The 13,842-nt window shown below is 41.9% G+C and overlaps 1 protein-coding gene across 3 annotated transcripts in view; it reads right to left on the bottom strand.

The window, feature by feature from the left end:
- The window catches only part of KCNJ6 (potassium inwardly rectifying channel subfamily J member 6), a 165,845-nt gene that overhangs the window by 39,525 nt on the left and 112,478 nt on the right, over window positions 1-13,842 (bottom strand). For all 3 annotated transcript variants that reach the window (XM_021527465.3, XM_021527466.3, XM_021527464.3), the window contains one exon: window positions 86-1,006. In XM_021527465.3, the coding sequence (XP_021383140.2) occupies window positions 86-1,006 (921 nt within the window). The remainder of the gene's footprint in view (window positions 1-85; window positions 1,007-13,842) is intronic.

Below are 13,842 nucleotides of genomic sequence, written 5' to 3'. Positions count from 1 at the left end.
TGATTCCTTTAAAACGAAGCAAAACCACTGATTTTCCTTGCTGAAATGAAAGCATTTACCTCATACAAAGTATAAGAAATGTTACCTGTTGCCTCCACCATTCCTTCTAGGATTACAACAATTTCTAGCTCCTCTTTGGGCAACTGGGCTTTGGAAATCTCCCAGAAAGGACTCTGCTGGTTAATCTCATGGCTGATGATCAGTGGTGAAACCAAAAAGAGACGATCATCCCCTGTGTAATAACCTACGTTGATATCTGTCTGGTTGAGTGGTATAAATTCCCCCTCCTTTGTCTGTTTGGATTTGATCAACTTGGCTCGTATTGATGCCTCTACAATGTGTGAATTCCTAAGGTCTCCTACTCGGAACATCAGACACAGCTTTCCATCCCGCATGGAAATGACTGCGTTTGTAGAAAAAACCAAGGTTTCTGCCCTCTTCTTGGGTTGGGATATTTTCACAAACATGCAGCCAACCATGAAGGCGTTGACGATAGAACCTAGGACAGACTGCACTAAAAGCAGGATAATTCCCTCGGGACACTTGTCCGTGATGACCCGGTAACCGTACCCAATGGTGGTTTCGGTCTCGATTGAGAATAAAAAGGCTGAGACAAACCCATTGAGGTTGCTGACGCAGGGGGTCCACGTGCTGTCCCCTATGTGATCCATGTCCCCTCGCATGTAGGCAATGAGCCACCAGATCATGCCGAAGAAGAGCCAGGTCACCGTGTAAACCATGACAAAGATCAGCAGGTTGAACCTCCACTTGAGATCCACCAGGGTGGTGAAGATGTCAGTCAAGTACCGGTAAGTCTCTCTGACATTCCCGTGGTGGACGTTGCATTTCCCATCTTTCCGAACGTACCTCTGGATTTTCCTCTTGGCACATTCTTTGCTGATGTTTTTTGGCAGATCCTCTCTTGCTTGTTTGGGCAACTTTGGTTGGTGGATTGTGACAGGGCTCTCGATGTCCTGCTCCATTGAGTCTTCTTCCAGGACGTTGGCTGCCATGGAAATAAAAAAAAAAACATGGAAGAGTCATTATCCCTCTTTTTATTGCTCTAAGTCAATACATAACCTATTCCTGTGTTAATCAACAAAATGATCATCCTGATTCTTTGCTAACACAAAAATCAGATGCCAAGCACTCTCATTTTACTGCTACGCAGAAATAAAATGAAAGCAAACTCCTCTTTCTTATCAGGCCATCCTATCCACACCCATATTTAAATTCCACAAGATGGGTTTACGCAGATATTCCTTCCCCCCTCGCCCCTTTGCAGTTTAATGAATGAAATTTTTTATGCACCAAGAAAGATCTTACGGAGATAAAAGATATAGATGAGGGAATGGATTCACTTGGGGCTGAGCAGAGAAAATGAGCTATTGCTGAGCTATTTTTTCCCATCAATTGCATTGCTGTGGGGAAAGTATTGAATAAGTACAAGGAGGATGATTTTTTTTTTTTTTTTTAAAGCCAACAGTTTTTAGAAAGAACCAATTCTCCTCTTGTGGAAGGGAAGTTGTAATATCTATCAAGAGCAATTCAAGCACACTTCCACAGAAAATCAATGTCTTGCTGATAACGAGACAAGGAATTGTGTGTCCTTCTCCCAGCAACGTAAAACCTATGGTACTTCAGATTTCATTTGAATTCACTGTGCCTGTGGCCTTTAATTCAAGTGTACCTTGTCCTCTAATGATCTGGGCTTTTCTTTTAGTTTCCCAGCCTTTGGAGATAAATAGCTTTATTATGGTTGTGTGCCAGGGAGAAAACGAGTGTACTGAGGAGGAGAGTGGTTTAATCGAATGTGTTTTGCATGGAGCACATGGTGAGGTCTCGGGTAATTGTTGTTTTCAGCTGAAATCCTTCTGTTTTCTGGGGCTTCTTCCTGCAGGAATTTCAGCTCTTGAATTCATAACTCTTTCCCTTCTGGCTAGCTGCTGTCATTCTTCTGCCAGACTTTAAAGGGAAAAGTCTTCTGGTGGGTCTGCCCAGGTTCTTGACTCTGAATACAGAATTTCAGAATGGTTTGGGTGGGAAGGAACCTTAAAATCACACAGTCTTCACCTCATGCTATGGTCAGGGACACCTTCCACTATCCCAGGTTGCTCCAAAACCTGTCCAGCCTGGACTTGAACACTTCCAGGGATGGGGCAGCCACAGCCTCTCTGGGCACCCCGTGCCAGGGCTTCATTGTTCTCACAGGAAAGGATTTATTCCCTATATCCCATCTTAAAAGCAGCACTGCTGTGATTTTGTACCATTCTTTACGGAGTGTTGCACAAGGGGCTACTCTCAGAAGGTTAGTGTGGCTCTGAAAGTCTCTTTCACTCCTAGAAACATATGCTGTGCAGCAGGTCCTGTGTGGAGTCTCACAGCACCTGCAGCTTTCTCAAGATGTGCAGGTTCATCCCTGTAGAGAAAGATCACAGCCCCTTGCAGAGTTTTATTAAGATATTCGGGAGGAAAAAGGGCTGTAACCTGGTTGTCTCTCCTCCTGACCTGCTCCTCTTTCAAAGAAAGTCTCAAAGCCTTAGAGTAGCCCAGAATCTGAGAGCAATTCCATGTTTGCAGGCCATGCACCCCATCCTGTCACCTTTTCAGTTTGGTGTGTCTCAGGAGAGCCTTAGCAGGGCTGCTGTGAGCTGTGTGACAGGGCCCTGGGTGTGAGAACCCCAGCCTTGTTCTGGGGTCTCATAAGGTGGTGAAATTCCTCCTCCAACCCGTGCTTCCAAGAAAAAGCTCCACAGGCTTTTGCTGTTTGGTCTCAAGGCAGTTTATTGTGAGTTATCTAAAAGATTTTCTTCTCAGGCTGTGGCTGCTTGGTCAGCGGCTCAGGCAGAGGCACACACACACCCTGACATCCTCTCTGTCTGTGTCTTCTTCTTCTCTCCCCCCACCCAGGGCTACTGCTCTCTTTTATATGATATATTACGTATTACATGTTTATAGTTTTCCCCCAATACCTACTACCTATATTACAAAGTGCTTTTCTACTCTAAACCAATCTGTGAGTGCCAACATCACCAAGAACATGGAGGTGAGGAAGAAGAAGGAGGAAGAACAGGATCAGCCCACTTTCCTCCATCTTAGAACTTCTGACCCCCATGTACAAAGTGAAAACCCCCTGTACAGGTGCTAAAACCCCCCTGTACACTACTAAAAAAATTTCCCCTCTACTTTGTAATTACTTTTACTATATTATTTAACCTTTTGTGACTGCTTGTTCCACCTCCAAAGTTGGTAACTCATTCCATGGCTCAAACTCAAAATCACAGCTGTTTCCAGCTGTCTGCCAGAGTCTAAAATGCTTCTGACCAAGGCCTGGAAACTCTAAAAATGTCTGAGAGACATTTTGCGTTCCCACACCTGGGTTCCGAATGGGCTGTCCCAGTCAGTGACAGTGTGCCTGCTTGCATTATCCCTGATGCTGGGGAAGGCATGACAAAACACAATCCAAAGGATTTGCAGGGTCTTTGTGAGGCAGAATAAAGCCAAAGCCAGAAAATCTGAAGTTAAGGCTTCACATTTTCTGCTCAGCTCTCCGCTGTGCCTAAGGAAATTCCAGTCCACAGGAGCTATCACATCACTGCAGCAACAGAATCCTCAAATAATTATGAACAACCTCTGAAGGCTCTGGCTTTTGAGGCTTTATGTTAAACTACTAATGCTGATATAATGGGGTTCATTATCTTTCAGGCATTATAAATAATTTGCTTTCCCCTCCCCATCAGAGCCTGGCATGGACACAGAGACCAGGAGTGGGAGAATCCTGTTGGTTTAGAGAATGTTCCTTACTCCTGGTCCTGCTGTTAAAGGGAATCATGTCCCAAACCTCCCTGTCTGAGCATCCCTTAGCAGAAATTATCCTGGGAGGGGACCCAGGTGCTGATTTTATTCCTGGCAGGAATGTGAAGGGACATCCCAGGGCTGCCCTCCCACCACAGCACTCCTGCTTTCCATACAGTGTTTGTTTCCTATGGAGCTCCTTTGAGCAGTGAAGCACCTTTTATTCAGACAGAATTTTTTTACTGATGATTTCCAAACGCTCTCTGTGAATTTTGTGCATCACAAACAGCCTGGCCTGGCTTCACAGCATGAGAGAAGGGCCACATTTTGTCAAGAGTCCATGGGTTTTGTGGGAGCAGGGAGCTGCTGTCACAGCAAGTGGGATAAGCTTGTGACAATTCCAGCGTGGGAGGGTTTTTCTTCATCTGGAGAAATTGTAGTGGAGCTGGTTCAGGCTTTGTAAGGGGGCAGCTTTGGACAGCAAAGCCAGGGTTTAACCAAGGTCTCTCTCATTACAGCATTTATTTGACACCCTTGAAGACATTTCAATCTTCCTGAGGGCATCTGACCATTTCTAAGCTCTCCAAGCTCTCCCCAGTGCTGTCGTTTTTCAATTCTCAAGTCTCTGAGAGGAAAAAATTAAGGTCAAGTTTTTTGTCTTTTTTTTTTCTTTTTTTCAAGATGCCCTTTCCTTTTTTCCCCTCACCCAATCCTGCTATGAATGAATTCCTTTGTGGAGAGGTTTCTGGATCAGAGCACAGTTTTTTACCCTCTCCTGGACTGAGTTTTCACTCCAGAGAGAACCTTGGGAGCAGCAATTCCCAAAATAAGTGATCCAAAGGTTATGCATCTGTGTGTTTCCATGGAAATGCTTGATGAATAAGTTTTAAACACATGGCAGGATCCCTGTTCACCACTGAGGCTGAGGAACAGCCACATACTGTCAGTGCCTTTGCCACAAAATACTTTGACTAATTATATTTTTACTTGATATCAACCCAATTAACTTCTGCTGTTTATTTAATCTAATTTTCCTTTTGGTTACATAATGGCTGTCATGGATCCAGGAACAGGGGAGTGAGTAGCAGCAGCCTCACTTGAGAGCTATTTTTGCTCTCTCTGCTTTTCTTCCTTACAAAAATATATACGTATTATTAATCTGCACTGCAAAAAAAAAAAAAAAAAAAAGGTATTTCTGAACTCTTCCTCCTCTCCCAGTGAACATTATGTTTGTTTGAGCACAATAGCCAGGTAACGAGCCAATTCAGGCCAATTTAGAGGATTCTGTTAGAATTTTCTGCTTTGGTTACTCTCTGAGGCAAAACCTACAAGACATAAGAGATTTCAGTGATTTGTTTAATTTCCCAGCAAATGACAAGGAGTTCTGCTAAACAAGTCCCTGAATAGTTCACTGGTGTCCTGGCTGTGGCCAAATTAGCTAATTAAGTGTGCCCAGACTTATTATTTAGCGTGGAGGGTAAAGAGTGGCGCAGCCACACTTGGATTATTGAACTCCAATTGTTTTGCAGGCAGGTTACTGTCATACAATCTTCCAAACAGGAATAATCTGTGTCCTGAAATGGAGCCAGGAATTGTGTGTGCTCAGTTCTGCACTGGTCCAAATCATACCAGGGGCTTTTCCAGAAATTTCACCTTGCAGGGGGTTGTGTGCTAGCGCTCAGAACATTTTATTTTCTAGTAAAATTGCAGCAAGTGTTGTTGTCATGTTCTTGTCTACTCCAAAGCAGCACTGGAAAGGCACAGTCCTGATTTTCCAAGCACATCCTTTTATTTAGAGCCTGTAGAACAACATGGAACCAGAGTCAACAAGAAAACAGGACAAGAGACACTCTCTTCCTTTTAGGCTGAGAATGTAACACATCAATATGACCCTTAAGCAACCATCCTGTCATCAGCAATGTGATTTTGGGAGTATTTTGATAATGCTGCAGAGAACTCGTTGTGGTGCTGTGCAAACACAAAGCAAAAAGAAGAATATGAAGGGACTGCTTGTCCAAATTAAGTACTGTAGGATTATTTTGGTTGTGTATGATTTGCAAAATAATGAGGAGTTTCAAGAGAGAATATTGCAAATCATAACTGATCTTTCTGTAACATAAGCTGACCTGGAAACTTCTGTGGACATTTCCCTGCAATTTAGTGATTTTAACTCTTGTAACACAGTTGCGAACATTTTATGTGCAAATTCATTGAAAATGTCCTAATTTCCAAAAATCATTTACCATCTAAAAATTGCTCTCATGGGCTTCACTGCATGCAGAGAAATGTGTTGAGCAGACACTGTGATTCCTGTCTGCATTCCCCCTTTTCCTGGTGGGATGAGGGCCACTTTTAAATGTGTTTAAAAGCAGGTGTTTGCATCTCTAAGGTCCAAATTTGGCTTTTGGGAAGTCTCGAGTGTTTTACCTCTCATTTGCTGTGGTCCCCAACCTCCCTGGCACTGCATCCATGTGTGGAATATTAATATTTGGCAGGACCTGGTGGCTATTTGGGCTCCCCTGTGGGGTTGTTGGGCTTTGCACAGCACAAGGAATTTCTTCTTGCAGCCTTCAACATCCTAAATCTGCATTGTTCTGTTTCTCTTCTTGATTGCAATGGAAGAAGCCAGAGAAGGGAAGGAGGGATTTTGGAATGCTTTGCTTCGTCTCTGGGTGGCTTTTGTTTCAGAGCTCTGCAAAATCTTGCTTGTGATGAGCACAGAGGACACAGGAACACAGGAATTCTTGGAATAGAGGGAGATTAGTTTGTGGGATGAGCCCAGATAATCCACACTGCAAAGCACCACAAGAGATGAGGAGAAAGAATCTTGTTTAGAGAAAAAAAGTGGAGTCTTTTATGATTAGCTAACAACTGTAAGCACTCATTATCACAGAGCACAGATCCTTTTCCCTGGAAAATAAAGGAATTAGGATCTGGTCCTGTGCTGTTAAATCAAGGCAAGATTGTCTGTTCACTCAGCTGGAAGCATTGCTGGGGCTCCCTTTGGAACGTTGGAGTGCTCAATAAACCCTGACTTGGCAAATCTCTTCAAGATCCAAATTGCTTCTTTGGACCCATGGAATCATAAATCTAATTTCAGATGGAGCATGCATGTGACTGAGATTTATTTCAGCAGCAGCTTTCACTAAAAAAGACATGAAATGAGATATATTTGTGATTAGAAAAGAGACTGTAAGGATGATGTTTTTTTCACATTACCTGCTTCATCACTGCCTTCTAATCCAACTTGATAAAAATAATGTTCTACTATTTTCATTTCTTTTAAGCCTGTACAGCTGCAAGAAATCAGTCTGAGTAACACTTTGTGTCTTTTCAGTACAAACATTTCCATTCATTCCTGATTCTTGGCCCTTTTATTGTGGAGGGTGAAAAAATGAATCTGATAACTCGAATTTAAAAACACATGACTCCATTTTTGGTAGTCATTTGACCTTGTGGTTTTTGTCTTGGATTCTAACCAACTTCATTGCAGAATTTACCACTGAAGGCTCCAGAATGCTGTTTTTACATCTGCTTTGCTAAATTTATCTTCATTTGAATCACGGGGAAGCCAAACAGCCTTGGCTGGGTAACATTTGTGGGGCAGTGTAAGCAGTCTGCACCTGGTTTTAAGAAAGTTGTGAACCTGCAAAGATGTGCAGAGACACTTGATTATCAACATCTTCAGCCTTTCACAAGGCTGTGGGTCCCAAACTGGATTATGAAGCTTGTTTGCTACCTGAGCTCTTGGAGTCAGCGTTTATTCAGAGCCATCTCTAGAGCAAATGCCTGGCACTGAACACAGATTTCTGGAGTAAGGAGAGGTTTCCTGACAGATTAGTCTTTTGACCAGGTTTTTAGCTCCCAGAAAAGCTTGAGCTCAAACTTCAGAGCAGGTATTTCTGTGTCCGGGGCTGCAAATCCTGGCCACACATTTGTCTTCTTCTGCCCCTGGGTCAGACGTGTCCCCCGACTTGCTGCAAGGTGTCCTTGTCTAACAGGATCCCTGAGACTTCTTTTTCCAGTTTCTCTACCCCAATTATTTCTGCCAGTTGCTATCAGGTGTCTGAATGCCAGATTTCTTCAAAAATCTCCTGAGAACTCAGCTTTCCTTCTCCATGGGGGAGAAGGAAAAGGAGAAAGCATTAAAGACCTGTATTGACCTTATCGTTATCAATTTTAAACTGTGTTTATATGCTTTAAGTGCTAGAAATAATAAATAAATTCATTCAAAATCTTAAATCAGAGAATATTCTGGGTTGTAAGGAACCTCTAAAGGTTTCAATGTGCTGCTCAACACAGAACCAATTTCTACAGAGTGCACCTCTGAGAAGAGCAGGGTTTCATCTTCTCTTCAGCTTCTTTTTTGCACCTGAGCTCAGCCTTCCAGAGAAATTACATGAGGGCTGGTTAAATCCTGATTTCTCCATGTATTCTCTTTACTTATTACATGGGAAAAGAGTATTCCCCACTTTTGTGGGAAGAGATTATTGAGATTTCTTTTTCCCCATCACAATTTTCCCAACTGAAAACTCTGTGAACAAAAATGAGCTGATCAGCTGAGCTATTTTGTGTAGAAAATTCTGGCCCAAACATTTCACACAGATAATCCTGACTCATTAATTCTTCACTATGTAATATCTCTGATATCTGGGGAGTTCTCCTGGTTGTTTCTGGAAGTGTAAATAGGAGTTTGCCTGCCCTGTCCAGTGGTGACTGCACTGCTAATTTAGCAAACTGATTGTTTTGGCTTTGGCCCAATTAGTGCTCCAAGAAAATACCTGGGAATGGCTAGGGAGACAGGATGCGCTCCCATTCAGCAGCATGGATGAGATTGAATCAAATTTGGCTTTTTTCACTCTTATCTGCCAACACAGCTTCACTGTTCCTCTCTCAGACACCTCCACAGGCTCTCATCTCACCCCTGCTTAAAGCAACATAAACCCCTGGCCAGCAATACAGACCTCAGCTTGCTCCAGATAATTGGAAATGGGAAAAAAAAAAAACACAAAAACAAAAACAAAAAACCACTGTTAATAAACTAATTATAACTAATTATGTCTTAAAACCAAGAGAAAACCTCCACAAGACTCAGGACCAGGTGCTCTGCTGTATGCCTTGGACATCTTGTACTGCTTGGTCTCAAGGCTGCAGAATCATTCCTGCTTTTATTTAACATTGCAGATGGAATCAGCTTGGTGGTGAGGCACGTTCCAGCACAGGAGAAGTTTGGAAATCAAGGCAGGCAGCTTGTCAAAGTCTGTGTGTCCAGTTAGGTCAGCAGAGAGGAGGGAAATGCACCCTCTCAGGAGTTGTCACCAATTTTCATGCCCCTCTCTCCTTGCTGTTTTCTATCCCAACACTGTTCCTGTCCTTTTCTCCCCGTTTCCCCCTGAAGTCAGGGTGTTTTCACTTGAATCTTTGTCCTTGGCATAGCCAAATTCAATATTTTCCTGCACTGTTGAACAACCTTGAGGCAGCCTTGTGCCTGAGTATTCACAGAGCTCCTTGGGCAGCTGCTGGAACCACCTTGACTACGTCAACACTCTCTGACAGCTCCTTTGCTTTGATCAATGAACTCTCATAAATAAAAGGCAGAGGAATGATGGAGAGGAATATTTTTGGTCAGAAAGGAAGGGATTGATTCAATCAAGATGCTGAAGCAGTTGAGTGAAACCAACAACTTGTGCAATGGTCTAAGGCTGAGGACCAAAGCCAAGAGCTTCTAGCACTTTCCTACCAAAAGGGGCAGAAGAGTTTAGATGTTGACAAAGACCTTGGATCAGAGCAGTTTCAGGTTAGAGGACATCAGATGACTTTGAGAGTGTTCACTTTTACTCTGTAAAACTTTGTTTGCACTGAACAACCTTTCCCTGGGTCAGGATGGTCACTGGCTGGGGAAAGCCCTGGCACTGGGTCAGGTGTGGGTTTGCTAAAATGCCAAGCCAATATTCACCCACTCCTGACTGCCCTTTGATACCAATTTTGCAGCTTCCTTGGGCAGCAAAATTTTGGGAGATCAGCTCAAATCCCACTGGTAAAGGCAAGGTGTCTGAGCTAAGAAGAGCTCTCAATTCCTATTTTTTTTTTTTCCCAAAAAATACAGACTTGCAGGGAACAGAATGACTTTGGAGTAGAGATATTTGATTCCTCCTGCCCTCCAATTCTTGAAGAAGAATGAAAAAATGTCAGAAGCTTCCCTCCTGAAATGAAATTCTTTTCCTCACTCAGTTTCCAGCCAATCTGGCTGCCCCCAGGACACAGACATTGTCCAAGTATATTGGTTTGCTTGCTGCTGTCACTGTTGCACAAAGTTAAAGAAGGGGTTGCAAAGACTGGAGAAATTGAAACAGAAAAGGATAATAATTACTTTTTTAATCTAGTAATGGAGATTTCTTTCTTGACAATTTCCCTGCAATCAAAGGAGGATTTTGATGGCTTTTGCTTCTATTTCAGGAGAGCAGGATGCTCCTCCTTTACAAAAATCAGGCAAGACTTGAATTTTTACACACTTGAGAAGAAATATAACTGAAATGTTTCACATGGATGCTGGGGAAACAACATTTCTGTGGCTTCTGCTGTCCCTCGTGGTGGTGACTTGCTGGATGATCACAGTTTTCTGTTGACTGAGGCGGTCTAAGATGCAAACCCAAACTCTGGCATTCAAATGTTGCCTCAAATAATACCTCAGGCAATTAGTCTTGCAATTAGTTTATCTCAACAGCTCTTGTGTTTTTTCCATGCTGCTCCTTCACCATTTTTTCAGGTGATAATGGGATTTTGGCTGCCTTCTTTAAGCTAAATAATGAGGCCATCACTGCCTTCATCTCCTTTCCCTGCCAAAAAGAAGTCACAGTGCAATACAAAGACCTGGTTTCTTGCTGATGATTTCCCCTTTCACGCAGAGGAGAAAATAACTGAGAAGTCAGGCTGGAAGTGACATTCAGAAAGAAGAAATTTTTAAAAACCCTGCATAATTTCAGCTGGGTCAATGTTTGGTTTCAGGCTGTGCTGTTTTGATAACCTGGAAATGCTAAGTTCAGAATGGCACTTTGGCAATGTTTCCTAAGGAAATGAGATTTATCCATCACCCTGTCTGGCCCCCTCTGAATCATTTCTGAAACTGTGGTTGCTACTTAGGCTTTTGGATCTCTTTCAGAACTTCAGGGAGATTTTGGAGCTCTCAGAAGTACTAAATTCCTACCAATGTCATGAAAACAGGCTGAGTGAACCACACCATTGGATACCAAGAAATCCATCTCTATAACAGGGAGCTACAATAAATATTTCTTTTTTTATTTTAATGAGTGCTGCTGCTCCCAGAGCTCCAGTCAAATATTTTTTCAAGTCACTATTCCCCTCCATGTCCCTGTGAAGTATCTTCAAAAGGAAGATATCTCCTGCTTTGAGTGCTTGGATTTTCCAGGCTGCATCTGCCTGATTTTTATTTTCCATGCAGGGACTTCCACCTTCAACCTCAGCATAGTTTAGGTCAGACTTTTTGGGTTTATCCACAAAACAATTGGAGTGCAAGGAAATAAAACTGACTCAACTCGTGCTTTTTATTTTTAAGTAAACTTTTGACTAAACATATGTTTGGTTTCAATCCAGATTTTTTTCTTACTTTTGTTTAATCTGAATGAAAACCTCATATTTTTTTCCTGCAATGAGCATCAGCTCCACAGGATTTTATAATCATTTTATGCCCATCTAAGAAGTTGTTCAAAGATGTATTCACACAAGGATAATATCAAACCCAACAAGAGTAGAAATATAAGTTAAAACCACCAAAAAATACCTTTCCATGTTAACAAATAACAACATTTTGTCTTGAAATAAGCAATTCAGTGGTGTCTAAATTACCATTTACTGTGCTATTTCACTTAAGATACATAATAAAGTAAATAGGTCTATAAATTTGTCTGAAAAAATCTCAAAGGAGTTGCTGTGAAATTGCTATAATTCTTCTAATTGCCATTATCCTTTTCTATAGGGATATAAGTGGATTTAGAAGTATGGAAATATTTTTTGTAAATTGGATTTGATTTGACCAACGGCATTTTCCAAAATACCTTATAAGGGAAAAGAAATTTAATTTCAAACTTTCAAAAAGGTTTTATTTTGGCTGTGAAATGCTGACATTTTGGTACTTTTAACAATAAGTTTCATAATTCAGATTTGCACTTCTTTTTCACAGTAATATTTTACCCAACAAAGTTGTTCAGAAGAATTAAATAAATTCAAAATGGAGGGATTATATGAAAAACTCTGTAATCTCTATTTTGAGTAAAGTAGGGGTTTTCTACTTGTTTTTCTTACTTTGCTAAAAGGTATAAAAGAGTTCTTGATTGCCCTTGATTTTTCCTGTAGGTTTTTCTAATCTGGCTAAAAATAATCCATCATTCCCCAGGATTTTTCCATGCACGAGTCACCAGTTTCCTCTCCAAAAATAAGTTCCTTTGAGGGCTAACTGGAACCTTTTGGAAAAAAGTAGAAAGATTTGGCTGTGCTGGATTTTCCCATTATCCCGGATTGCAACATCCAATTTCTTGCAAATAACTAAGGGAGTCTTGATGGCCTTTGATTCTGGGTGGCTGAATGGAGAGTTTAACATAAAAATAAAATGTTATTGTGGAATTATGTTTTATTTCTATGGTGTGGATGGATCTTAGCAGAACAGGCCGCACTGGTATTACGATTTTTAAATAATTGAGATTTTAGATGGTACATTCAGCTTGAAAAGCCCAGCTATCCTTTCTGGAGAAGGCAAAGCTCAGCAGCAGCACAAATAATTCAAAGCTTTCATAGCCTTCAGATGTCTTGAGAGAAAAAGGTGAGTTTCTCTTTTTTCTGAGTTGTGTAGGGAAAGTGAAATGAGCCAGCTGCCCGTCAGGGACGTGGCCATGGACAGCAGAAATACAGATTGCTCATGTTAGAGCTGCTACATGAGACCAGGAAGGTGCTGCACTAAAATGTGAATTTCATGTCTTTTTTAGACAGGTACAGACTCACTTAAAGAAGCAGTTGATAAAGGAGCTGACCTTTTAAAGAGAAAACAGTAAACAAAAATATTGAGCCCACGGAGGGGAGCTTTTGATAAATGAATGGACTGGTAATGAGAACGCGCTTCTGGTGCATCCAAACCCAAAATTAAATGGAGAACTGAGGTGTAAAAATAGACATTGGCTGCTTCAGAGCAGCTTTCAGTGCATGAAATAAGGTGGACTGCTGCCACCTCCCTGACCCACAGGGGGTCAAGGCACGTTCTGACTCTGGCAGTAGGGTTTTTTTTGTTTGTACTATTGCACTTGTATTTTTAGTTTTCCTAGTACATAACTGTTATTTCCTACTCCCATATCTTTGTCTGGCAGCCCCTTAATTTCAAAATTATAACGATTTGAAGGGATAGGATTTACATTTTCCATTTCAAGGGAAGCTCCTGCCTTCCTTAGCAGTCACCTGGCTTTCAAACCAAGACAACCTACTTATATTCCTTTAATACTGCCTAGCTTCTGTTCCAGGTAACCTCTCAAGGCCATGGCAGAAATGCACTTGGATTCATTTTTAGTGACGTGGAAAAAGCTTCAAAGGCCTTCCCTGGAGGTCTGGCTGTGCTCTGGTTTTCACTGAAGCATCAGAGGATGTGGATGCGTGGGAAAGAAATAAGGATGCTGGAATGCCCAAGGTCTGGGGGGATGGTGGGCAGAGTGAAATATTTGGGACTGTAATGTCTGTGTTTTAACAGAGAGAAGGAGAAAGAGAAGCAGCTGGTAGGGAAGGGGGAAGGAAGAAGGAAGGAAGGAGGAATGAGGCACTACAGCAGCAGAGAAAAGGGACTTTCCTCTGTTTGTATTTGAGGGGTGACAGGAAAGAATTTGCGGGATCCAGTCTTGTCTGAATTGGTTCATAGGGTGAGATAGTTGTTTGTGTGTTATGGAGAATATTTCAGTTTAATTCCTTTTAAATATGGTGGCAAAACAGCCTCATCTTTGAGCTGTAACTTCCTTCTCTTAGCCCAGGATGAAGTTTTCTGTCATTTGGAAATGA

The sequence above is a fragment of the Lonchura striata genome, chromosome 2 (genome assembly GCF_046129695.1).
Source record: "Lonchura striata isolate bLonStr1 chromosome 2, bLonStr1.mat, whole genome shotgun sequence".
NCBI lineage: Eukaryota > Metazoa > Chordata > Aves > Passeriformes > Estrildidae > Lonchura > Lonchura striata.
This window is presented reverse-complemented; position numbering and strand designations above follow the sequence as displayed.